The sequence below is a fragment of the Dunckerocampus dactyliophorus genome, chromosome 19 (assembly GCF_027744805.1).
Source record: "Dunckerocampus dactyliophorus isolate RoL2022-P2 chromosome 19, RoL_Ddac_1.1, whole genome shotgun sequence".
Lineage (NCBI taxonomy): Eukaryota > Metazoa > Chordata > Actinopteri > Syngnathiformes > Syngnathidae > Dunckerocampus > Dunckerocampus dactyliophorus.
Genome location: NC_072837.1, coordinates 12,237,729 through 12,265,139, shown reverse-complemented (window position 1 = coordinate 12,265,139; position 27,411 = coordinate 12,237,729). Strand labels below are relative to the sequence as shown.

Below are 27,411 nucleotides of genomic sequence, written 5' to 3'. Positions count from 1 at the left end.
ACACTGATTTGACTTTTAATATATTAAAATGTACAAAAATCAACACATGTTGGCGGCCACTGCGGTTATTTGGTTAATAATACACAATTAGTCAAAGTAATGTACGTAGCTTACGTGTACCTGCAAATCAGCAAGGCAGGCAACTGAGTGCAGTGACAAAGGAGCAGTGTTGAACAATGAAGCTCAGAAGTACAGAAAGAATGCTTATTTTGATACATAAATTCCACAGAACCTGCCACGAACAATGAACATGCTTTCCATACTAAAAGGAACAGAGCCTGTAAAATAGTACATGCCTGGAACCGAGTCTCACATTACTCACTACTTATGCAATCTGTTAGTTGAGGTAAGGTGTTGTAAGCATGATTCACTCACTCATGTCTTTTGTTTAAATCACAGCAAGTCGACAGTGGAAAGAATGTGCACGAGGAAGAATTGCAAGAAGAGCTGGTTTATCAAGACGGGTAGATAGTCTTTCAGCAGCACCGGAGTTCATTCCGTTGACAAAATGCAGATGCTGGACAGGAGCAAAAGCTCACAGGGTGTCACTGGATTTCACCTGAAGTCGATACGGCTCTGATTTTAATTGTGGAATTTCAAAATACATACCGAGTACATGTATGGATTCAAGTGATCTGAATACAATTTGCTTTCTCTCTGTGTGCTAATAGCGGCAAGCATCATCATAGGAGGTTGCGTTCAGCTCAAAGAACTCCTCCAGCTTCCACTGCAAGGTCTCAAATGTCGGCCGATCGTTTTCGCTCTCCTTCCAGCATTCCATCATGATGTCATACAAGATTTTGGGGCAGTTGGGCGGACTCGGCATTCTGTAGCCCAGGGGAACTCTTTGGACAACTTGGTAGTTTGTCATGTCTTGAAGAAAAACAAGTACGTATTATCAGAGCCTAGCAAAGGTGAGGAAAAAACTCGGTATGATGGTTCGGGTGTGAATCATTCCGGAAACTTGAAAGTCTTACCTGGGTACGGCATCTTGCCAAATGTCATAATCTCATAAAGCAAAATACCAAACGACCAGACGTCGGATTTGATGGTGAATATGTTGCTGTGGATGCACTCGGGAGCGGTCCATTTCACCGGGAATTTGGTCCCTTCTCTTGCCTCATATACACTGTCGCTCTGGATTCAAAGCAAGACAAACACACAAATCAATGTGGATTCAGTTCATAAGCGCAAGACCGGGAAATACTAATAGAAAGATTAAATGCAACATGTTTATTGGCCCTGACTGACTCTTCTTCCGATTTAATGCGTTACTCCGGATATTTTCCCCACTCAATGGTCTATAAATCTCTAATGTACCATATTCTTGGTCTTTTAATGTGTTTGTGTCAATGTGTTGTTTGGCCAAGCGGCACGCGGCTTCGGCGGTGGTCGAAGCAAAAACTCGGGTGTGGGAGGAGTTCGGTGAGGCCATGGAGCACGAGTTTCCGTCGGCCTCGAAGAGGTTCTGGCAAACTGTCCGATGCCCCAGAAAGGAGAAGCAGTGCCCGGTCCACACTGTTTACAATGGGGACAGAAGCCTGCTGACCTCGACTGAGGAGATAGTCGGACGGTGGAAGGAATACCTTGAGGCCCTTCTCAATCCCACTGACATACCTTCCATAGAGGGAGCAGAGGCTGAGGACACGAATGTGGACCATTCCATCACCGCGGCTGAGGTATCACTCCCCAGTGGCTGAGCTCCGGGGGTGGACAAGTTTCGCCCTGAGTTCTGGCTCTGGATGTTGAGGGACTGTTTTGGTTGACAGCTTCCCTCAAAAAGTAGTCTATTCCAGGGTGCTGGAGAGAAGGGTACGACCGTTAGTCGAACCTCGGCCACAGGAGGTGCAATGTGGTATTTGTCCCGGTGGCGGAACACTGGACCATCTCTACACCCTTGCAAGGGTACCGGAGGGTACTTGGCAGTTTGCCCAACCGGTCTACATGTGCTTTGTAGACTCGGAAAAGGCATTCGACAGTGTCTTTCGCGGTGTCCTGTGGGGGGTTCTCCAGGAGTACGGGACTGGTGGGGCGCTCCTACGTGCCATTCGGTCCCTGTACAACCGAAGCAGGAGCCTGGTCCGCATTGCCAGCAATAAGACGAGCATGTTTCCGGTGAACGTTGGCCTCCGCCAAGGCTAGAATTTGTCACCGATTATATTCTAGGTGCAGCCAAGGTGTCGAGGGAGTTCATTTTGGGGGCCTTTGGATCTCGTCTCTGCTATTTGCAGACGATGTGGTCCTGATGGCCTCATCGGTCTGTGACCTTAAGCGTTTATTGGGCTCGGGCATCTACGCGTTGAGGTGGCTCGGGCATCTACTCTGAATGCTACTCGGACGCCTCTCTGGTGAGGTGTTCCAGGCATGCCTAGCCAGGAGAAGACCCCGGGGCAGACCTAGGGAATCATGTCTCACAGCTGGCCTGGGGACGCCTTGGTGTCCTCCCTTTTTTTTTGTTAACTTTTTTTCTTGTTTTCTTTTTTCTGTATTATTAAATTATTTTTAAAATGAAGCTCCAGCAAATAAAATTCTCAAATAAAAAAAATACAAATAGTGATATGGCATACAGAATATTTGATGTGCATATTAAAGATGCTAAAGGCAATCCACTGTAGATCAGTATATTGTAGTGTATTACAAGTATGAGCTTTGTAATAAAGGCAACAAACGATACCGTAACATCCCTAATATACACTACATGGGTCAAGTGAAAATGTCGATGTTTTGCTTCCACGTGGCACAACTTGTGTAAAGAGATCTGATCTGAATACGGTACATGAAAAGGCGTATTGACTTGTGAGTAAAGAAAATACTTGCGGACCTCGGCCAGGGTAATGTGCTGTTGGGCTTCGGTTTGCTATCCCCCATTCCCTGAGTCCCATCTCTGGGCCTTACACCCCCCTATATCTTTTTGCAACAAAGAAAGTGCGTGGGTCTTTTCTTGAAACGGGGTGCACGGTACAGTACGTGTGCATGGCAAACCTGAAAGACCCTGGCAAGGCCAAAATCTGCCACCTTGCAGATGTTGTTCTCCCCTACTAGCACATTCCTGGCTGCAAGATCTCGGTGAATGTAGTTCTGCAACTCCAGAAAAGCCATGCCTGATGCCACCTGGGCAGCCATCTCAATCTGGTCAGAGAGCTGTAGTTTGGTACCTTTGTCCTCTGAAAAATACAAAATGACGAAATCAGTCACCCTTGTTTTTCCCCCAATGTAAATAAGCTATATATATATATATATATATATATATATATATATATATATATATATATATATATATATATATATATACACACACACACACACACACACACACACATATATACATATATATACACACATATACATATATACATATATATACACATATACATATATATACACATATATATACATATATATATACACATATATATACATATATATATACACATATATATACATATATATATATACACATATATATACATATATATATATACACATATATATACATATATATATATACACACACATATATACATATATATATATATATATACACACATATATATATATATATACACACATATATATATATATATACACACATATATACATATATATATACATATATATATACATATATATATACATATATATATACATATATATATACATATATATATACATATATATATACATATATATATACATATATATATATATATATATATATAAAAAACTGCATCTCTGCTTTGTGATGTCTATTTTGCAGGGTTTTTTTGTAAATTTTCCAAATACTTCAACTAAAAATAATCTTTACAAATTTTCTTCTTGTAATATTATGACTTTATTCTCATATTTTAACTTTATTCCCGTATCCAAATTTTTCCCCCCAACCTAATTTTCCAAAAATTAATTTTTTTTTCTCATATTACAACAAAAAAATATACTTTTCAATATTTCAACTCTATGCCACTGAAATGAAAATTTTCCCCATTACGATGGTATTCTTGTACAATTACAGCTGATTTTTCGATTTCTGCTATATTTTTTTTCCGACTACTACTAATCTTCTCATAATATGACTTTATTGCCATAATATTTAGACTTTATTCAACGTCTCTTTTTCGCAACTAACTATTCCAAAAAGGACAACTTGAAACGTTGTTTCTCGGAATATTACGACTTTACAAAAAAATTATGACATTTTTTCTTCAATACTTCAACTCTATGCTACTAAAATGAAAAATGTATTCTCGTAAAATTGAGACTTTTTAGCTAGAATACTTCTCTTAATATTTAGGCTTTATTCTCATAAAATTCCAGCTGTTTTTTTTTATTTCCGCTGTTTTTTTTTTTTTTTTTTTTTTTTTTTAGAATTTTCCAAATATTTAAATTTTCTTCTTCTTCTAATTATAACTTTATTACGATAATATTTTGACTTTATTCTCGTAACATAACTTTTTCCACAAACAAATTTTCCAAAAATTACTACTTTATTCGTTGTTTTGCTTCTCATATTACGCCTTAAAAAAAATAAATAAATAAAAACCCGTCTTGAATACTTGAACTTTGTTACTAAAATTATTTTTTTTCCTCCTGTTACAACATTACAACTCTATGCTACTAAAATGACATTTCCCCCCGTATTGCAAGTTTATTCTCATAAAACTTGCAACTTTTTTCTCTCAATATTTTGACTTTATTCTTGAAAAATTACTGAATATTTTTCCATTTTTGCTGTTGAATTTTTTTTTTTTTTTTTTTTTAACCTATCTTGTTAAACTATATTTTTAGAATGTGCCGTGAGGCCAATAAAAAGCTGCACTTTCAAGTAAACAATGGTTGTCAACTTTCCATTGTCGGCCCTAATATGGTTGACATATTCCGGATTCTGTACATGATGTACAGCACATACAGGATAATAAAGAGACACCTACTGTAGATACTGCAATAGTATGTGTACACGTCGACGGTTTAATAAGAAATCATCATTGTACACCACTAGCTCACTGAAAAGAGTAGTGGTACACTGGTACTTTTTTTCTAATTTGAGAAGCTGCAGTAAAGAACAATTAAATTTACCATTTTCTATCATAGAATATACAGTATATATACACACATGAAGAAATGTTTGTTAATCTTACTTTGCAGGTATTCAAGCAAGCTGCCGTTCTTCATCAGCTCTGTGATGATATAGATGGGCTCTTCCATGGTGCACACGGCATACAGTTGGATTAACTTGGCATGCCGTAGTCTCTTCATGATCTGAGCCTCTCTGAGAAAGTCCGCGGGAGCCATGGTACCTTGGGTAGACAAATGATACACACACAGTCATGCGATGAAATTAAGATAACCCACAAAAAAACAAACACATGGTCTTTGAATCATTTTAATATGTGGAGGTAAAGCTAACAGGCAGACACAAATACAGTAGATGAGTGCAAGCATTTACCATAAGACAGTTTGATTCTCATGAGGCACGCAGGAGAAAACCCTTACTGTCAAAAAAGTCCATGATTTCAATATGATGACTGTCACAACGTGCTTTTTGTACGCAGCGAACCTTCGTTAGCGACATTAATAGGTTCCAGAAGGTCTGACTAACAAACTTGCTCGAACCAAATCAATTTTTCCCCATAAGAAATCACGTAAATCCAATTAATCCGTTCTAGAAAGCTAAACATGTCAACGCAAAACATGGTTGCTTTTACCATCACTGAAGACGTGATTGCTGCCAAAGACACGATGTGGCCGCAAGGGCAACACGAATGCCACCTTGGTGTTTTGCTGTGAGTTATTTCTTGAATTCAATAGCATTTCTTACCTCAAGCCTCTGCTTTTCTTTTGCTCACAGCTGCAAAATAAGCCAAACGGAGCCAAAGAAAGCTGCAAGTGACAGCATTTTGATCAAGAAGAGAACCATTGAAGTGAAGCAATAACTAATAACGGTGGTGTCCGTGTTGATCTTGCTGCTACATCGTGTCTTTGGCAATAATCACGTCCTCAGTGAAGGTAAAAGTAACCTTAAATGTTCATTTATCCTTTCGTTCATCATTTACATGCATTTAGAATCGTTTGATTCATGTAAAACTAGAATTGTTATATTATAAAAACATGTTTTGAGGCTTGTAACTGTGGTGGTTAGCAAAGAACTGCAGCGTCAACCGCAGATGACAACAGACGGGTGACGAAACTTACTTCCACTTCCTGTTTCCATGTACTGGCAAGCTAATGATGTGGTTTCATTTATTCCAAACATGCATACAGGTTACATTGGAATACTTCACACTTCCACATGTACGAAAAGGAGTAGGAAGAATCCTACCTCTCTCCTTTCCACATCAACTGCTAATGCATTTGTTAACTTCCTATATTCAACATGTACTCCTTTCCAAATCTGACACAACGGAAGAAAACGATCAGTAGAGTTAAGGTGTGTAGATCAATATATCATTTAACGTTCCCTCCACTCTTATTGTTCCCGTTGATGTAGTTCACTTCATATCCTTCCACCTGAGAATTCATGCCTTTCTCAGCGTCAATCCTAGCTTCTGAGGTCGTGATGATGTTAAGGGTTCCTTGAACTGACTCAGATATTGCTTGATATGATTGGAGTTTGCATGCATACTTCTGAAAAGTACGGATTTAACTAATAACGTTATTGTGTTTAATTCTTTAATTCTTCTTTTGTTGTCCGGATCGATGATAATCGTTTGTGGTCTGGTTAGCAAAGGTTTCCACTTCCAGGTCTTCCTGTCCTAGAGTCTATTGTTGTATTGTGAATGTAGAAACATTGGGTTCTAATTCCAGTACTTCTTGTTGTGCAGGTCTTTGCAATGTGGTACTGGATGTAATCCTTCCAACTGCATGAGTCTTTGTTTGCGAGTATCCTCCACATTCTTTGTCGTCATGGTGATGTGATGTGTAGCATTCATCCACATCCTTCCCATCTTTGACAACAGGCACTCTGGCTTCTTCTGGTCCTCCGTTTAGCGTGATGTAGATTTTGCAGTTGGCGCTCCAAGTGCCTTGGACGTTCCCCTGCTTCCTCAAGTTGTGTGCTTTCTTGGCGATGTCGGCGTTGCGTTTTGTCCGATGCTCAGTCATGTAGATGTTTGAACCCTTCAGCTTCTTTCCCCATCTCAGCAGCGCAGTTTGGAATTTTCTGTTGGTGAACTTGACGATGACGGGTGTGGCGCCGTTTCTGCCATGCGGTGGAATGCATGTATTCATGCTGCCGATATCTACATTCATCTCCTTTGATTGTATCGAATTGGCCGTTTGTTGCACCGGTCATGCAACATTCATCTGCTTCTCTGTTCTCCACTGCCCTGGCATGTACCCTGAGTATAATTCGGAGCCACATCGGGATCATAGTTCATTTGTGCATTGTTGATCCATCTCATCGATAGTGTTCTTCATTTGCGCGATGATTGTTTCCTTTCTCTTAAGGCAGCGTTGATATTGTGTAGTACCTTGGTATCTCTTTCGAAATGCTCTATTTTCCTCATGGATCTCAGAAGTCCAACCGCTTTGGACTTCAGCAGTTTGCCGGTTAGCTTTGCTTGCTAGATTGCAAACGAATCCGTGCCTCTCGCCGGTCCGAGTTCAAGTCAAGGGTGTGCGCCAGCTGTTTTGATCTTGTGATCCCGAAGTGTGGTCAGGAAAGCGGCAAAATAGATAAAAACTCCTGCAGCGACAGCAGAGCTCTTGCCGTGAACGTCCTTTCCGGTCAACAACATGAAAAGCACGTTTTGTGATAAAAATACATCAAGAACACATGACGTTCTCATGCGGTACATTAATAACATGACAAGACGCTAAACGGAAACTGTACGCAAACCAAATTTTACATTACCGGTACGCTAACCGAGGTGGCGCTTGGCAAAAAGGCTGAATTTGTCTTTGGGAAGACATTTAGAAGAGATTTGGAACTGGACACTGCTTACCAGGTTTGAGTGTCTTCACTGCAACTGCTGTGGTGTCGTTCCAAAGGCCCTCATAAACTTCTCCAAACTGACCTGCTCCCAGTTTATGCAGCAGCTTGATGGAGCAGCGGTCAATCTCCCATTGGTCCACGGTGTTGTAGGACAGACCGTGAGTCTGTGGCGCCTCGATCTACATACAGAGAAGCAGTCATTTCAGGTTTCAGTTATTCACATTCATTCAGAGCAAAACCGTAATCATTTTTTTAAAAACACTTCAGAAAAGGGAAGTTTGCTTTTTGAACGTCGTGTATAAAGGACACCTTTTTGCATGGTTCTCCCAGACGTACACAGAGCCCATCTGCTTGTGTCGAGTAGTGTCGCACCAACATCTTCAGCGTTTCAAAGAGTTTGACCCTTGAGACAAAGTAGTGACCCTTTTCAGTTCTTCTTAATTTATAATGCTTCACCCTCCCATCATCCAGCACTGAAACACAAGACAGCACTGGATTAGATGAACACAATACTTCACTGAGTTTACTGCATGGTTGTGAGCAATAAATACACTTTGATTGATTGTAAGCAACCATTTCACCATCCCCGTGAAACACGTGAACCGGGGGTGTCCAAACGTTTTCCACCGAGGGTCACATACTGAAAAATGAAAAGGATGCAAGGGCCACTTTGATACGAGTATGTGGGATGAACTTTGGTCTTGACGTTCTTGCTCAGTGGTGAAATCACATTTCCCATAATAGAAGGTACCAAACGCTTCAATCTCCACTTCCTTGCTAGCCGCTTGACTTTCATCTTAGCCGCCTCGATATCAGCGGGTAGCCAGGAAAATCACACAGGCGTCGCTCTCGTGGCGTGTAAAAATGTGCTTGAAAAGGCAGCCAGTCGTGGCGGCGGGGTTAATCATACGACAGGAGATATGTGATGGTGGTCATTGAGGGATTGACGATATCAAAAGAAAGAAAGAGACTATTCATCTCCAAAAGAAATTCACATTTCCAGCAGCTCTGCAAAAATGCCATAATGAACTTAATCACAAAATAAAACCACCAAGGCAAGACATGAGGGATAAAAATAAGAAAATTGTAGAAGAATAAATAAATAAATCAGGAACAGCTCACGTCAAATTTGTAGTGCAATGATACATAATAAATAGTAACACACAGTAATAATAATAATACATAATAAGGTAATAAGTCAAGTCCAGTCCTTCCACAACATGTGATGTTACACATATCCGTATCTGGTGATATTGGAATTGTGTCGGTTATCGACAAAAAAGCCAATATCGGACATCCCTATAAATAATCGTACATTTTTTCCTGTAATATTATGACTTTAGCCCCAGAATTATTTGACTTTATTTTTCCCCAACCTAATTTTCCAGAAATGATAACTTTCCAACTATTTCAACTGTTCTTCTTCTTGTAATTATGACTTTATTCCCGTAATAGTTTGACGTAATCTTCTGAAAATTACAACCATTCCTGTTGTTTGTTTTTCATAACGTTATGACTTTAAAAAAAGTCTTTTTTCTTTCATGTTAAAACTTTATGCTACTAAAATGACGTCATTTTTCCTCGTATTATGTTATGTTATTCGCTGCCCTGCGATTGACCGGCGACCAGTCCAGGGTGTACCCCGCCTCTCGCCCGAAGTCAGCTGGGATAGGCTCCAGCATACCTGCGACACTAGTGACGATAAGCGGCAAGGCGGAGCTAGTAATACTACACGTCAACCAATAAGGAACTAGAAAATTGTACTGCACGACAAAAATCAGCATTCACTCTTCAAACTCTTACTGTTGCACAACCTAAACAAAAACGGGTGCCCAAAGTGCGGTCTGGGGTCCATTTGTGGCCCCCAGCTTGTTATTTTATTGGCCCTGTGCATATTCTAAAAATAAAATGACACTTTATTGCTGTCTAAGAGAAATTCACACGAGATATTGCACTATTTGCTTCATGACTTATCGCCCTCGGTAGAAAAAGTTTGGAAACCCCTTCTGGAAACCCCCTACTATTTCAGATTCCATGATGACTGAATTGTTGAAAGGATTTCCTTATAAATGGAATATTTTCGTAGTTTGAGCATTGAAAACCTGTTTACCACCTTCTAAATAAAATTAGAGCCCTCTAGACATCAAATAACACCCCTATAGTCACCTTAATACTTGTATTAGCCAATATATTAGACATACAAAAAGAAAATAAGACATAAATAAGACATAGTATAGACTCCACCTAAGGTGGCTATTTTCTCAATGTAACATTACTGACATCTAGTGATCTGTGTAGAATACTACATATGATCACAACATCTTTGAATGTGTCTTCTGAATGCCTCATTTCTATTTTACTTCATTTACCCATTTTTATATTTGAAAATGCTTCATTTAGGCAAAAAAAAAAAAATTGCTTAAATAACATATTTTTTGACTGCTAGGCGGTAGTCAACCACAAAATAGTTTGTTTTGAAGGCCAAAGTGTCCAACTGTCCAAGTTTCAGCACTTCCTTTGACGGGAGTGGATGTTTCCTGCTGAGCTCCACTGTTGCAAATGGAATTTGAACCATTTTGTAGTTTTCCTGACCACACATCATCTTTGTCTGGTGCGAGGCACGGATTCATTTAAATTAAACAGAATGACGACCACCACTAGCAAGTCAAGCTAAGTTAAGTTTTAAGAAAATAAGTTGGAATAAAGTGATGGCTTGTGTCTTTAAACAAATAAAAGGAAGCATAATTCCAGGCTAGAATGAGATACCTCACATTCAACATGGCCGCCACGTCAAACACAAGTTGCAATGTTGCCCATAACTAATAATTACGTCTTGACATTGGGGATGCACCCATCCACTTTTTTCCCCCACTTCCAATCCAAACCCGATACCTGAATATGGATATCTACTCATGCCGATGCTATTTTGATACCAGAGCTCTGTTTGCTTTAATATAGTCATCATCATCATCATCATTATTCTTGACTTTTTATGAGGCTATAATAAACTGTAGGGTACAATATATCACAAAACGTACACCGCTTACATTTCATGATATCTTTTCATGGGACCACACTAAAGAAACACGTTGATAAAGTCGTCAGTGTAGAGCTTGGTGTAAATAACAGTGGAAATCTACTGTCCCTGCTGGCAACAACACTCCCCATGATAATGTCCAAATTGTGAATATTTAGTGTGGATAGCATTATTTTCGCCACACTGTCTGCTCCGCTCCTTTCGTGGATACTGTATTTTCCAGAGTATGAGCTGCGTTAGTCAAAAAATGCGTCATGAAGAGGAAAAAAAAACAAACAAAAGTGGCACTGGACTATAAGTGGTAGCCAACAAGGGCACAAACCAAAGCTCCACAAGGTGAAATAAGCCATATTTTTGCAAGTGTTTGGACATTTTTTCCTCTTCTGATATGTTGCGGACCAAACCACTGTTTCTGGAAACCTGAAAAATGACAAATTTGGTCTTTTAGACCGTCTATTAGCGTAGTTAATGGCTGAATAGTGCGCCAAGTACACTACCGGTCAAATGTTTTAGAACACTCAATTGTCATCAACAAATGACTTTCTCCAGTACGATGCTGTTCAGCTGATGTTCACCAGGTGTGTGTGTTCTGAACACTGTTTTTATGCAGACAGAGGAGGTAGTAAGTACTCCAGAACTTGGAACACCTGTAGGAATTAGTTGCACCAACTGCCAGGGCTTGATCAACCTCCATTTCTGCAGAACAGCTTTAAATTGTTGACCCATTTTGTGGTCCCAGAAACAGGACTTTTTGAATAATTCTGAAATACACATTTTTAACCTTACCTTTTGTGTAACCTCTGGAACTTCAACACTTACCTTTGTGCCATTTCAAGCTATTCATTGAACTTGAACGATTTGAATTTCAATAAATAACTGGGAAAAATTGGGGCGTTCTAAAACTTTTGACCAGTAGTGTTTCTGGATTCTGCTCCCATTGCGGTGGCCAAACTTGCGCAGGGTGTACTATTTGTATTTTTATTTGACACAGTTGTAATGAAGAAAGGAGCTCTGCAATCAGAAGATGAAACATTGTGAGAGCTGTTAAAAAAAAAACAAAAAAAACAAAAAACAACCTACAACAACCGTTAGTGACATCAGCAACAATCCGACTCTTCATAGACGGCTTCATGAACAAAAGTAAATGGACTCATTTGTGTTTCAAGGGCACATACACTCCTGATCAAAATCTCAAGACCAGTTGAAAAATTGCTAGAATCTGCATTTTGCACATTTGGATCTTAATGAGGTTTTCAGTAGAGCTAATATGCAAAAGAAAGAAGGGGGAGTGAGTCAAAAAAAAATTTGGAGCTGCCGACTGCAGCGCAATAACCATCAGACGACATCTATGGGAAAAGGCTTTAAAAAACACAAAACTAATTCAAAGACCTCGTCTCCTTCAATGCGACAAAACCTCCCGTTTAGACTTTGCCAGGGAGCATCAAACATGGGACATCGAAAGGTGGAAAAAAAGTTTTATTCTCTGATGAGAAAAAATGTAACCTTGACTTCCAACGTTACTGGCATGACAAGGAGATCCCACCTGAGAGGTTTTCTACCCGGCACAGTGGAGGGGGGTCCATCATGATCTGGGGTGCTTTTTCATTCAGTGGAACACTGGAGCTTCAGGTGGTGCAGGGTCGTCAAACGGATGCAGATGTTGCAGTGGGCATCCCTCATGACTGAGGGCCCTCGTCTGTGTGGTAACAGCTGGTTTTTTCAACAGGACAACGCTGCAGTTCACAATGCTCGCTTGACCAAGGACTTCTTCAGGGAGAATAACATCACTCTTTTGGACCATCCTGCATGTTCCCCTCATTTAAATCCCATAGAGAACATTTGGGGATGGATGGCAAGGGAAGTTTATAAAAATGGCCATCAGTTCCAGACAGTTGATGCCCTTGGTGAAGCCATCTTCACCACCACACCACCATCAAGCATGCCAAAAGCAATTTTTGAAGTGATTAACAAGAACAGTGGAGCTACTCATTACTGAGTCCTACTGAGAATTTTTTTTTTATTATTATTTATTATTATTGTTGTAAACTTTTTCTCAGCTGATAAACAGCCTATTTCAGTTTAATTGTTGTTTTCAATAAATTACTTTTTCAAAATGCTTTTTGTCTCACTCCTGCTTCTTTCTTTTGCATATTGCAGCTTTACTTAAAACCTCATTAAGACCCAAATGTGCAAAATGCAAATTCTAGCAATTTTTCAACTGGTCTTGAGATTTTGATCAGGAGTGTATCGTGCTGGTTGGTAGCGGATGAAATATTTACTTCCCTCAAATACACCTTCATTCATAACCTTTATTTAATATTTTTTTTTTACTGGATTCCTTCTACAGCTGGGGGTCAAATACTTATTTTCCCCGCTGTATGTTATTTTGAATGAAGATGTCTGAGCCAAATGAGCTTATCAAAAAGTAACCAACGAGCATTAAGTCCCCATTTTAAATGATTGTAGTTTGTTTTGTTTTTTAAAAAGCATTCGTCCACACAGTGCATGGGGACAATGTGGTAAACACCAGCCAGGATGAACATATTCAGTGACCTCACACTGTGCAGCAATATATTCATTGAAAATGAGAAAATGTTTCTCTATTCCATGATTGCGTTCTCATTTTGAATACTCTATTACTAACCGGCCACTGACAAGTTTAACAACTTTAAAATGAATAGAATAACTTTTTAAAAAGGCTTTAAAGTGTTTCATCATTGTCTCAATCTCCAGAAATACAATATTCTTAGTTTTGAGAATTTTCGAAAATTTTAACTAGCCTGTTCGATATATCGCATTTCAAATGGACTCACTCCACCAACTTCAGGTGGGTTTATTAAGATGAAATCCTCCATGAATGGAAAGGTAACAAGAGCCTCTACCAGAGGTGAGTGCAACACCTCAGACACACAACATTCAGCCAACAGGTGTCATCAGTCAAAGGTACCGAAATTTGGAACATCTCAGTTGCTATGAGAGACTCGACTAACTTCAATTCATTTCAAATCCATCTCAAACAATAGCTTATGAGGAACCAGCTGTGTGACCATTCATATTTCATCTTATACATTGTTGTACGTCGTTATGTAATACAACTGGTATAGGAGTATTTTAGTGGTGGGGGAGAAACAAGAAACTGGAATGAACTGCTTGTTTCTTACCTGAGAGGGAGAGTTCCCCTTTCTGGCTTTCACAGTTCCTGATTAGGAAGGTTCCATTGTGGTTCTTTCCAGTTAACAGCATCTTCTCTGCATCCAGCCTTTTGGTCTCCGGAAAATACCATCTGTACATCAAAGTCAAAACGGAAAAGTCATACAGAAGCCAAAACTGCCCCCGTAACCCGGATCTGTGATAGGTCTGATGCTGATAGTTCATTTGGTCTGATTTCTTCTCGGGTTTGGGAACAATGGATGCAACGTATTGCACAAAATATTCTATTTCCCAAACACGATGTAATATAACTTATTATTTTATTGGCGAAACAATAATTGATTTATTTTCATCAGCTTATTATTAGGTGGCTTAATATTAGATGAGGAAGGAAAAAAAAAAGTGTACAAAAATCCCTTGTTTATCACTTAATTGATTCCATAAGTGAACCAAGATAAACGAATTTCCACAAAGTAGGATTCCTTATTTATAAAATCCAATATTTTCCAAGTTAGAAAATAGAAAACCTGTCTACAACCCTCTAAATACGTTTTTTTTAATATTATATAGTGTATGTTATTTTTTTTTTGTCCAATCAGATTTCAGGTTCTATATGTTGCCATATCAATGTAATTTGCCCAGGACTTTCAGAATAAGGGTCCCAGACATCCTGGCGAGACTGTCGGGTCGCTGTCACATACACATTACTACCAATGGGGCTGTTTTTTTGGGTCAAACGTCTGAATCAACTTCCGCCTCAAAGCCAGCTTACAGGACCCCAGTTCCCATTGGCTGAACAGAGCAAAGAGGCAGGACCCCTGTCCTGATTGGTTGATCAGAGATGAATTGTTCAAGAAGATCAGTTACGCCCACAATGTTTGACTGAGGAGAAATCTCTGCTGAACAATGTATTTTACTTAAAAGGTTTTATATTTTTATCAACTGATGATGTTGTAGATGTTTGGAGTTGTTGGAACCTTTTAATCACTGAGCCGTGGCTCAGGCTATCTTACGTAATGTGCTGGAGTTCCCCTGTCTCGAAACACCAGAATGGCGCATCGCTAGCAAGGCTATTGCTCTAAAAAAGGCAATTGTTCTTCGTAACTCTGCCATGGCATACATTTACTATCAGTACTATAGTGTTTTTTGATACTGGCTCTCATGGGGTCTGGCCAGCCCACAGAAGGCCCAAGTACCAAATGCACTGTCCGAGACTGATTTCAACAAATCAAACAAAATATGAGTTATTTGAGCGCTACTATGGGACGAATCTGATTGGCCAAAATAATGATGATTGGCCAAAATGAGCGGGCAAGTTGCAAAAATGGAACAAAGTTGCGTGGTTGTGCATAATTTGCGGGAATTTGTAGAATTGGCACGATCGAAACTTTGCAAAAGTCCTGGAGGCTCTGGAAATAGTTTCACTACTAAAGCAATATCATGACCTGTAGTATGTAGGATAATATTGTTTTAATAACTTGTTAGCTGAGTGAGTAAATATTTATTACAAATAGATTTTAGAATCACTGTTTGCATTGATGTTTATTGATTGAATTATTAACCGAGTGCCTTAATATAAGTACAGTATAAAGTACATATACAGCCTAACTTATGATTAGCTGAGTGATTACAAGTACTTTACAGAAACAGGGCTTTCTTAAATAATTAGCTGAGTAGATGAACAACTGTTTGAAGCATATTAAAAGGTTAAACAGAAATAGCGAGTGCTCACATATAGTGAAGGCCAGCCGGGACCAGCAGCCAGATGTGGTAACATGAACAAGTCAATAACCTTGAGACAGACTGGAAAGTAAGTGCTTTTTCTGCAAGAAAAGTGTCGACAACTCAGCGAAGGTTCCCACTATGGCCTACTGGCGTCACCCAACTTCGTCAAAGAATCCGGGAGAAAGTTATCTTTGGAGAGACTGGCGCCAATGGTCCGAGGAAAACAATTATAAAAAGGTGGAAGGAGCAATCGTTAGGGACCATCTCTCGTCATCTGAGGTGGAGGAGACGGGGACCGGAACTCTGCAACTTATCCTATTCTGTCTGATTTATTCTCAATAAAATTTCTGGAACGTTATCTGGTGTGAGTCTTCTTTCCGTCTCATAACTGGAGATTAACGAACACGTAAGGGGAGGTGAAATTGTCTTAATTTCCTAAAGTGGTCCTTCATCTCCAACAAGTAGAACCAGCCAAAGCTACCGCTATGCGCCTGAAAAGTAAACAACTCTGTGGAGCAGAGCTGGGGTGCAAGCACTAGTTTTCACTTCATATGAAAACAACAACACGAAGGCGGGATGGCTGTGGACCGTACACCAATCGTGCTTTTATTGTGTTTAACACCGTGTTGGCTTCTAACCGAAGCAAAACCAGTTTTAGGAAAACGGGAGACAGTGCAGACCACAAATACTTAAACTGGCAAATGTCCAAAACATTCAAGTCATTAAGTCAACATAAAGACAAAAACAATTCAGCTAACAATTAGCGTTACAATTCACTTCACACTTTGCGATCATCACTTTGTTTTATATGCATGACGTTTCTACTATGACGTATTCCATTGTTTTGGGTCATAGAGAAAGGATTTCCACCAGAAACTATGCTGTTTTGGCTCTACAGCCAGAGTGAAGTCAGAAGCACAGTGTACAAGTTGGATCTTATACCTATAACTCGAAAAGTCACTCATACTGTACACAGTATAAAATTCAGTAACAAAACATGACAATTAAATGGAACAGGATACCTCTCCATCTCATCCATCTCTAATAAGACAACTATGCTTAGTTATTACTGTCACTTTCATAGGAGTAGAGTCTTGAGCATGCTTAAAGATACCGTAGCGACGCGGGCCCGTATTCACAAAGCTTCTCAGAGTCCTTTCAGAGAGCTCCGAAAAAATCCTAGCAAGGAGTCTTACATGAAGAGTGATCAACTCTGAGCAAGGGACAGAAACTTGTGATGAGGTGTGGTTGACCCCGTTGCTAGCTATGATGCAATCGTTTAAAACCTGTGAATGGTTGTAACAAAAGGGAACAAGAAGAAAAACAAACGTGCTCAGCGCTCCTAGTAATGAATGGATCGTCAAATCTATCCATTCAGACGCACCTGTCAGCAATTCCTGTGATTGCTGGCAGTGTTATAAAAAAAAAAAAAAAGCGCTTTGATTTGGCAGAATGATGACGATGTCAATCACAAACATTATCCCGGTATGATCATGCCCGTAGCGTGTTAGTAAAATCATACAGAGAATATTCCTCCTTCCTCTCTGTCTTTCTGCCATCTTGTCTGTTTAAAACACTTAGGCTTCTTAAAAGTCCTCCTCTTATCACTTTTTTCATCTTAGGAGCTCTCTTGAGGCCTATGATGCTTAGTGAATAACTATGGGAAAACAAGGGAAAATTTTAAGAAAAATTTGAGTGCGGCCCAGAGACCATTTGCGGCCCGTGGGCATTAAAGGGCATCAACTGTTTGGAACTCATGGCCATTTTTATAAACTTCCCTTGCCATCTCCAAAATGTTCTCTATGGGATTTAAATGAGGGGAACATGCAGGATGGTCCAAAAGAGTGATGTTATTCTCCCTGAAGAAGGCGTCCAGCGAGCATTGTGAACTGCAGCGTTGTCCTGTTGAAAAACCCAGCTGTTACCACACAGACGGAGGGCTGCAATATCTGCACGTAAGCAGCAGCCGTTTGACGACCCTGCACCACCTGAAGCTCCCGTGTTCCACTGAATGAAAAAGCACCACAGATCATGATGGACCCCCCTTCCACTGTGCCGGGTAGAAAACATCTCAGGTGGGATCTCCTTGTCATGCCAGTAACGTTGGAAGGCATCTGGACTGTCAAGGTTACATTTTTCCTCAGAGAATAAAACCTTTTTCCACCTTTCAATGTCCCATTTTTGATGCTCCCTGGCAAAGTGTAAACGGGCACTTTTTGTGGTATTGAAGGAGACGAGGTCTTTGAACTTGTTTTTTTAAACCCTTTTCCCGCAGAAGCCGTCTGATGGTTATTGCGCTGCAGTCGGCACCAGTAAGGGCCTTAATGTGGGTGGAAGACCGCCCTGTGTCTTGATGGACAGCCAATCAGATCATCCGGCTCAGCGCAGGTGTGATTTTTTTGGGTCTACCACTTGACTTTTTTGTTCCATAATGCTTAGGATCTTTTAAAAAATGTAGAATGACTGTCTTACTGCTTCCAACCTCAGCAGCAATGGCACGCTGCGAGAGGCCTTGCTTATGCAGCTCCACAATCCGACCACGTTCAAAAAGAGAAAGCTTCCTAGCTTTAGCTATCAGGAGGGCATGACAGTGGGAATGCCTAACAGAAAATGAACATTTTGAGCAGATTTTGGCTTTTATAGCCTTTGGTCTTAAAGTTTTTCTCAGCTGATAAACAGCTGTTTTCAATAAATTACTTTTTCAAAGTGCTTTTTGTCTTGCAAAAGCAAGAAGGGGGACTTTTGCATATTAGCTCTACTTAAAACCTCATTAAGATCCAAATGTGCAAAATGCTAATTCTAGCAATTTTTCAACTGGTCTTAAGATTTTGATCAGGAGTGTATATTTGATACATTACGCTTATAATTCAGTCCACCTGGAATTATTTGTCCGATATTGGCTTTTTTGCTGATATCTGATACGCCGTTATTGTCCAACGCTCAATTTCCGATATCAACTGATAGCAATACAGATGTGTAACATCACATATCTCCTGTCGTGGAATTAACACATCATGCCTATTTTTATTGTGATGGCCCAAATGCAAATGCAAACATTGTGCAAAATAAGAAAACGACTTCAAGTTAACTTATGGAAAAAGTGCCATACGTGCTCGTTATTACAGCCACCCACACTCCTTCACAACGCTGTTTGATACGGCCATCATTTGCGTGCTGATAAATATCTCGGGAGCCCATCGGCCTATATACAGAATTTTTAAAAATTGGTTTTCATAATAGGGAAGAAAAACATTTACATTTTTATGCCAATATCGGGACGATAATACTGGTGGGACGATATTAGCGGCCATCCCTGCTTATTTCATCTGGAAGAGTGACATACAATCTTCTGTATGTGCTTGTGTGTCCCTTTTTTCAGGAGAACTTTAAACATCAGACCACATCAAATTGAATTTTTGCAGTTTTTTATCTTACTGAATAAGACACCCCGGAATGCACATGAATTCTGAATGATAGACGATTAAAGAGTACGTGAGTGTCCCTCCTTTTTTACTTCCCAGACAGTGGGTAGGTTAAGCTGTGCGCCACATATTTGTAGACTTGTAGACTTGTAGACTTGTGTTTTTTTGGCACCGTGGGTGATGTAGTTGGTAGATGTCTGGATCACTGCATGTGATCCATGAAGCCATCCAAAGGTTGTCTCAGATTGACTGACTACTTGCAAGTCATGTTGCCAGCTTGCTTGCTAAAAGTTTAATTAAATACTTTGAAAGCAACTGGATTCAAACGCTTGGCGGGTTGGATGTGGCCCCCGGGCGGTAGTTTACCCACCACTGTTATATCTGAAAATGGAAGCTGCTAGTTTCAAGTACCGTGTCACTCATCCATACGGACCAGTAGGTACTGCTGTTATTCATATGCGTAATGCGCCACAGAAAACAATGTACAGTAAAAATTGCTTTCAGTATGTGCAGACAGCATTACACATTGTTGTACTGCTGGACTGTGGTTTCCTTAGACTACATTTCACTGGATTTTTCACAACGACGACAACAAAAAAAAGCAAGATGCCGAAGAAATTCACAATTTAACAAGCTCTGGAAATTCTGTTGAGCGTTAGTGCAGCTAATAATATCAATCCCTTGCATACCTGTCAACATTTGCATTTAAAAATACATGACATTTAGCAAAAATAAGTACGGTAAAAAGGTGTTTGTCCTTAAAAACTGAGCTTTTGGAAAACTTTGGCTTCCGAAGCGCTCGCTTCTACAGTCAACTTTCTTACCATCACGTCTCAAAATTTCCAACACAAGCTAAACTTTTTTTCCCCCTCATAATCTGAAATTAAATCAGTCGAACATTTTCCTCTCTTAGGTTAGTTAGGAGTCACAAAATTATTTCTATTTGCTAAATGCTGCAATTATGAGTTGTTTTTTTTTGAGTTTTTAATTTTCTTCAAAGTCAAACATTTACATACATTTCCTTCAGTATTTGCTGGAGTTCTGGATCAATCCTTCCGACAGAACTGGTGTAGCTGGGTCAGATTTGTAGGCTGCCTTGCTTTCATGCGCCTTTTCAAATCTGCCCAAAATGTTCTATGTGATTGAGATCATGGCTGTGTGGTGATAACTCCAAAACCTGGACTTTTCTTGTCCTTTTAAGCCACTTTCTGACCATTTTGGTTGAATGCTTAGGGTCATTGTCCATTTGGAAGAGCCACTGGCGGCCAAGCTTCAACGTCCTGGCCGATGGCTTGAGATGTTGCTTCAAGTGCAGCATCAAGTGCACCAATCTCATCCTGCAGCAAAACAGCCCCGCAACATGATGCTGCCACCTGCATACTTAACAGTTGGAAAAAAATTGGTCTTTGTTTCCATTTGCAAACTGCAATCTGGCTTTTTTATGTTGCTTTATGAGTAATGGTGCCGTCTTGGCTGAGTGAGTGTGTCGGTACAAGACTCTTGACTCTTTTCTCCCTCCACCCAGTCACCTTTGGTCCCTGGCAAGACACTTCACCCTCCTTGCCTCCAGTGCTGAATGAATGTTTGGTGTTGGTCGGAGAGAGGCCGTAGGCAGCCATATTCCCGCAAGTCTACCCCAGGGCAGCTGTGGCTACAGACGTAGTTACCACCACCAGCAAAAAAAAGTATCAATTATCATTATTATTATTATATTATTAATATTATGTCAAACAAGAAAACAGTGTGCTGTTTGAGGTGTGGCACATGCACAGGTGTGCCGCCAATTAACCCAAATGTGGTCAGTTAAACTTTCAGAAGCTTCTAAAGCCATTCCATCAGTATGCTGGCTTTCCCACTCTCTTCAAAGACAGGCACCTTTCTGTATGTTGCAAACCACATACACGTGTCGTTTACTTGCCCTGTGCTGGCACCCTTTCTGGGAAGAGGTGAAAAATGCTATAAAAAAAAAAAAAAAGGTACACTCCTGATCAAAATCTTAAAATTGCTAGAATTTGCATTTTGCACATTTTGATCTTAACGAGGTTTTAAGTAGAACTACAAAATGCAAAAGCAAGAAGGGGGAGGTGAGACAAAAAACATTTGCAACTTGTCATTTAAACTGGTTTTAAGATTTTGATCAGGAGTGTATTATTGAAGATAAATGGGACTATAGAAGCAGAAAATACGCTGGACGTTGATACAACACACAAAGTGAATTAAGCACATACACATCTATTTACAGTAACATATTAGGAATGACTGCAATAAAAATCGATAAGGACCTGGACCTTCGCACGTTATATAAAATCATGGACAGCATCCTTAAAACTGATAATGGAAATGGAGAAATTCACCTTTCACTATTAGGGATAAGATAGACATATTTCTTAAGTTATATTCATAATGTTAAAGAAAAAGTGTTATAGGATAAGATAATATGCACTCCATATGAACTCTGATACTGTAATGTGCAAATAAAAACATTCGACTTTGAAGAAAGCAATAAAACTTTAAAATATGTTCTCTCTCTTTCTGACAATTGCAGCATTTCGCAAATAGAAATCATATGTCATCCTAACTGACCTGAAACAGTCCCTCGACCATGATCAGGGAATTCCCGTGCCTGTAAACATCATGTTTACAGGCAAAGATTAGCAATGAGATCACATTTTTCATCCACTCAAACCATTTTTAACATGTAAACAAGACAGGAAAAACCTGTATGTTGCCAAGAAGCTCGACAATGAACAAGAACACAATTCTCCATTGACAAAAGGGCAAAGCCAGTGTTTGAGGAAAAATGAAAATACTTTTAGCGAGCAACTTGCAAACAAATGAGCAGGAAAATGGCTCGGTCATGTCTATTAATCTTCACAGCAGACATTCACTCAAGTCCCAGTAAAGATACACATCCTAAAACCAATGATTAACCACCAACCATTTCAGGGCCTTTGACAATTATTAACTTGTTTGAGACAATCTTTGATGAAAATAATGATATTATTGATACCATACTAGCGTGATGAGTGATATTTTTCAGTTCTCTTCTATGTTTATTGTCACAAATATATACACTGACATTTGTTTTTAATCTTTTAATATTGCACCTTTATTCTACTAAAATGACTTTTTTGTCCTCATAATATTCTGTTTTTAAATTACAACTTTTTCTTGTTTTTCCTCAGGCTGCTGCTGATTTTTCATTTTTGCTGTTTTTTTAAAAACATTTTTTAGTTTTGTTGTAAATTATATTTTTAGAATGTGCCGCGGGCCAATAAAAAGAAAAAAAAAAAAAAAACAGCTGCAGGCCACAAATCAAACAACAAAATAATGCAATTACATTTGAAATGTTATTTTATTTAAAAAATATTTAAATAAAATGAAATTGTTTGGGCAAAATGAAGTCAACCATTATAAAAAAGTAAAAAAAAAAAAAAAAAACAATAATAAATAAGCAAGAGCTACTATTGTATTCAAGGTTTCCCTAGGATTTTTGAAGCTGTGGTGGTTGGCTGCATGATTTCTGCATAATTTATATGACTTATTTATTTAACTTTTTTACAACCAGCAGAAATCGAACCGAGAACATTGCAAAACTGTTAATTTTATAGCAAAGTTGCAGAGAGCCCTTAAATTGAGAGTAAAATGTCGAGCCTCCTTTTGTTACCTGACCTTATTTAGTCCAATAGTACTATGTGAATAGTACAAAAGTACAACATTTTGTACTATTTCACACAAATCTAAATTTTATTTGATGCCTGTTTTAGAGTAAATTGGAAATTAATTGTTCAATAATTATTTTTTTGAGTTGAAAATAACAACAAAATAAGCCATTTACCTATTTTTGTTAGAAAAGTGTGTCCTGTATAAAACAGTATAAACAGAGTCCAGGGTTATGATAGCACAGGTGTATCCAGCTTGCAGCACTATTAATACCGGTACGTTGACAAAAAGAAAGCTATTTGTGTTTTATGTGACTGCCAACACTTTATTTACAAAGCACATCTCCACTCATTGTGCTCATTTGTCATTAAATACAGGTGTCATATTTGAATAGAACGCTTATAAAAATATTAAGAGTTGACGCAAATATTCTTTGGTGAACTACTCAACTTCTGCTGGTGAGCTACGGCTAGCATACGAGCTAACTGTTGGAGAACCCTGTGATAGCATCACTATCTTAATGCTGGACACACAGCTAGTGTTTTCAAGACAACCTATAATTCTGATAAGAGAGCAACATTGTTAAGTGACACTTTAAAAAAGTAAGTTAGCGTGTACCCCATGAACACGATAGCCACTTACAGCTCGCCCGTGGGACAAAAACGAGCTAGCTAGCTAGCCGCCGCCGGAGAGGCAGTGAGAGCCAACAGGTCAGACAGCCCATTCTGGTGCATGCGCAGTGAAACATTTATGATATTCTAAATTGTTTTCAAAATTATTGTGGTCAATATGTGTTTTAAGGTGTGGTGTTTTTATTTTGTTGTGGCGGTGTGCCATGATCAATTACATGTAGCGGAAACCCTGATATTGGCTTTCTTTCAAATCCCAAAGCCCTCCCGTGTTCAACTTATTCCTTGATATTGTAGATAATATAAATTTGTTTTAAAGTTGCGATATTATGAGCAGCAAAATAATGAATAAAGTTGCAGTTTTTGGAAAATTTGGTTGTGGAAAAAGTTATGTTATGACAATAAAGTCAAACTATGGGAATAAAGTCAGAATTTGAAGAAGAAAATTTACAAGACGAAAGCTGAAGTAGTTGGAAAATTAAGCAGCAGAAATGGGGAAAAAAAAAAATCACTGTAATTTGATGAGAATAAGGTCAAAATATTAGGAGAAAATCTGTAATTTTTTTTAAAACTCATAATATGAAGATAAATGTCATTTTAGTAGCATAGAGTTGAAATATTTAAACAAAAATACAATATTTTTAAAATGTTATAATAATATGCAAAAACAAAACAAGGCTGTATTTTTTTAATTAGGTTGGGAATAAAGTGTTAATAATATGAGAATAAAATCATAACAATGACAAGTATATGAAGATAAAGTTGAAATATTTGAAAATTAAAAAACAACAACAAAAAAAACAGCAAAAATGGGGGGGGGAAAGAGCAAAGATTGATTTTCATACTAATGACAGGCTTTTACACCTGTACCACAAAACTGAGATGCAGTTTTTTCTTGAAATATATAACTTCTTTGCATATTTACATGCGTCGCTTTACAAAATATCCAAGTGGCCCTTGCGTCCTTTCATTTTGCACTGGAAAAAGTTGGACACCCCCTGTATTAAACAGATTGTTCAGGGGGAAAAATGATTGCCTTTGTTCTATGTTTTATTTTGATTCTAATCATGATCAAATTGAAGGCAATATCACAAAATCAGTCAATGGATCTTGAAAAATGTCCAAAATTAAGTGTCGGTATCGGCGATACTTGCCCTGTATAGTATTTGGTATGGAATCGATACCAATATTGACACACCTTTACAATCCTTACGCAAAACTGAAAAGGTGCAGCACCTTTGAAGTGGGCAACACATGTCACCATAAAAAGTGTGTTTTTTTTTTTTTACATTTTTAAAGAATCAGACTGCAAAACACTTCAGGAAATAGAGAATATACTCACGGTTCTGCGTCGATACTCTCAACTCGGGCCACATAGTTAGCGGGGATGTATCCTTGTTTTGATGCAGAAATCCCAGTAATCGCTTTGGCGAACCACCAGTCTTCTGCACTTGTGTCCACCACTTCCAAGATGTCGCCAGTTTTGAAGCTCAAGTCCTCCCCGGTGCGAGCAGAGTAGTCATAAAGTGCCACAAAACGATCCTCTGCTACACTCGCCGGCGGTTCTACCACCGCTTTGGCTTTTCGCTCGACGGCGGTGGGGTTTTTAAAAACAATGTCAGGTATGTGAGTATTTTCTTTTTTCTGGTCGTTCGTCTTACTTTCAGTTTGATTTGTTTTTTTAAAACAAGACAGACATCTCTCCCAGCACGCTGAAAACCTCGCTCGGACATCCATGGTCTTCTCCATCAATTCCAGCAAGTCATTGTGCGATCTTCAAGTGATCATGAACACAAAAATTACAATAAATATCAAATGTTTTTTGGGAGATTAGCACTTTACCTTGGTGAGCATAGTCCAGGTGAATGTTGCCAGCATGTCAAACACCTGCACCTGATGAGGACTGGGGAGTGGCTCTCGCTCAAAGGTGAAGTTATGTTGCGTTCAGGTGCTACTGGGGAATCGGACACTTGGTTATACTGGAGCCTGCGTGAAGTTGACTCGCACAAGGTAAAGTGATCAAATAATATCAGTGGCTTGCTGTGCTTGTGCCAAACAAAAACAGCATGCATATTAGCTCTAGGTAGCAATAAATAATACACACATTTAGACCTTATTGTCCAATTGAGATGGGTCTTTGTATTTTATATATATTTTTGTACTAATCTGTTCCTGCTGAGCATGCTGTATAAATCAGGGGTGTCCAAAGTGTGGCCCGGAGGCCATTTTGGCCAGTGTCTGTTTTTCCTTTAATTGTCCCATGGCATAATTTAACAAAAAAAATGCCCCTCCAAAAAACCCAGCAAAAATGGAAAAAAAATCATCATTATTTTACAATAATAAAGTCAAAATATTAAGGGAAAAAACGTACGTAATCTAACAAGATAAAGTCGTAATTTTACAAGAATAACATCATAATATAATGCGGGCAGATAATGTCAATATAGTAGCATAAAGTTGAAATGTTAAAGAAAAAGTTAAATGTTAAAGTCAAATTATTTTTTAAGGTAAAATACTATGAAAAAAACAACAAATAAAATTGTAATTTTTGGAAAATTAGGTTACGGAAAAAGACAATGTTACCAGAATAAATATTATGAGAATGAAGTCATAATTACAAGAAGAAAGTTGAAATAGTTGCAAAATTCTAAACAGCTGTAATTTTACATGAATAAAGTTAAAATATTAAAAGAAAAGTCATATTCTAAAAAAAGCAAAAAGAATAAACTTGTAATAGTATGAGAAAAAATTATGTAATTTCAGTCAAATTACTCAAGAAAAAGTATATTATTTTTTAAAAGATGCAACATGAAAAACAAACAAAATAACGAATAAAGTTGTAATTTTATGGAACATTAGGTTGGGTCAAAAAACCTATAATATTATGGGAATTAAGTCAAACTTTTATGGGAATAAAGCCATAAAATACATTTATGAAGATTATTTAAGAAGAAAGTTAAAATATTGAAAAAAAAAAACAACAGCAAAAAGTGGTTTGATTTTTCAGTATGTGGCCCTCGCTGGAAAAAGCGTGGACACTCCTGATGTAAATAAAGCCATATAAAGTATGTCACCACCCATGCATCGATATCATAAAAAACAATACCGATATGAACCGATATCTAATTTTTATGCCAATATTGGCTGCTAATATCAGTCGGCTGATTTAATTTGACATCCCTAGATTGTGGATTATTTCCAGTCTTATTTCTAGTTGTTCTTATTATTTCTACTGTGGAAGGTGCAGCTCTCATGAGATACTTGCAAGAGGAGTGTTTTTTGTTGTTGTTTTTTTGAACCTGTCCAGTTCGACAGCTTAATCATGCAGACAGTACGGGTGGATTAGATGTTCATTTTGGCAGAACAGATTTGCTGAACAACAGGTGATTCGCGTATACTCCTCCTGTTGTATAACACTTTTATTTGTAAAGCCACAGTACAATACACGGTGTAAGAGGGGACAGACAAAAAGGAAAGAACACAGTGATGGAAGATATATATATACATACAGTGATAACAACAACTATAGCAATACCAGCATCACTTTGCTAATGCTTACCATATAATGCTTATCCTGTAAGACTGCAATAATAGCAATAATAATATGCCAATGTAGGAGTAAAGATGCAGGAAATGTTGCTGTTCAGTGGATCGCAGACGTGCCTACATCTGAGAGTTCAGCAGATTTTTTGTGTTGGCGATATCCTGCTGGAGTTCAAGGAGGAGCTATCCCAGCTGACTTTGGGTAAGATGTGGGTTAAACCAACTGGACCAATCAATCACAGCGCAAATATATACAACAACAACCAATCACACAGACCCACAAAGCTACCATGCATGTTTTTCACAGTAGACGCA

The 27,411-nt window shown here is 38.6% G+C and overlaps 1 protein-coding gene across 1 annotated transcript; it reads right to left on the bottom strand.

The window, feature by feature from the left end:
- Positions 1–560: 560 nt before the first annotated feature.
- frk (fyn-related Src family tyrosine kinase) lies at positions 561–25,480 on the bottom strand. Its single transcript, XM_054761993.1, has 9 exons — positions 25,396–25,480; positions 24,896–25,327; positions 14,126–14,247; positions 8,237–8,400; positions 7,938–8,106; positions 5,133–5,291; positions 2,983–3,164; positions 978–1,137; positions 561–873 (listed from the first exon to the last, which is right to left on the bottom strand). The coding sequence occupies exons 2-9, from the start codon at positions 25,300–25,302 to the stop codon at positions 665–667; spliced, it is 1,572 nt and encodes a 523-aa protein (XP_054617968.1). The 5' UTR covers positions 25,303–25,327; positions 25,396–25,480; the 3' UTR covers positions 561–664.
- Positions 25,481–27,411: the final 1,931 nt, after the last annotated feature.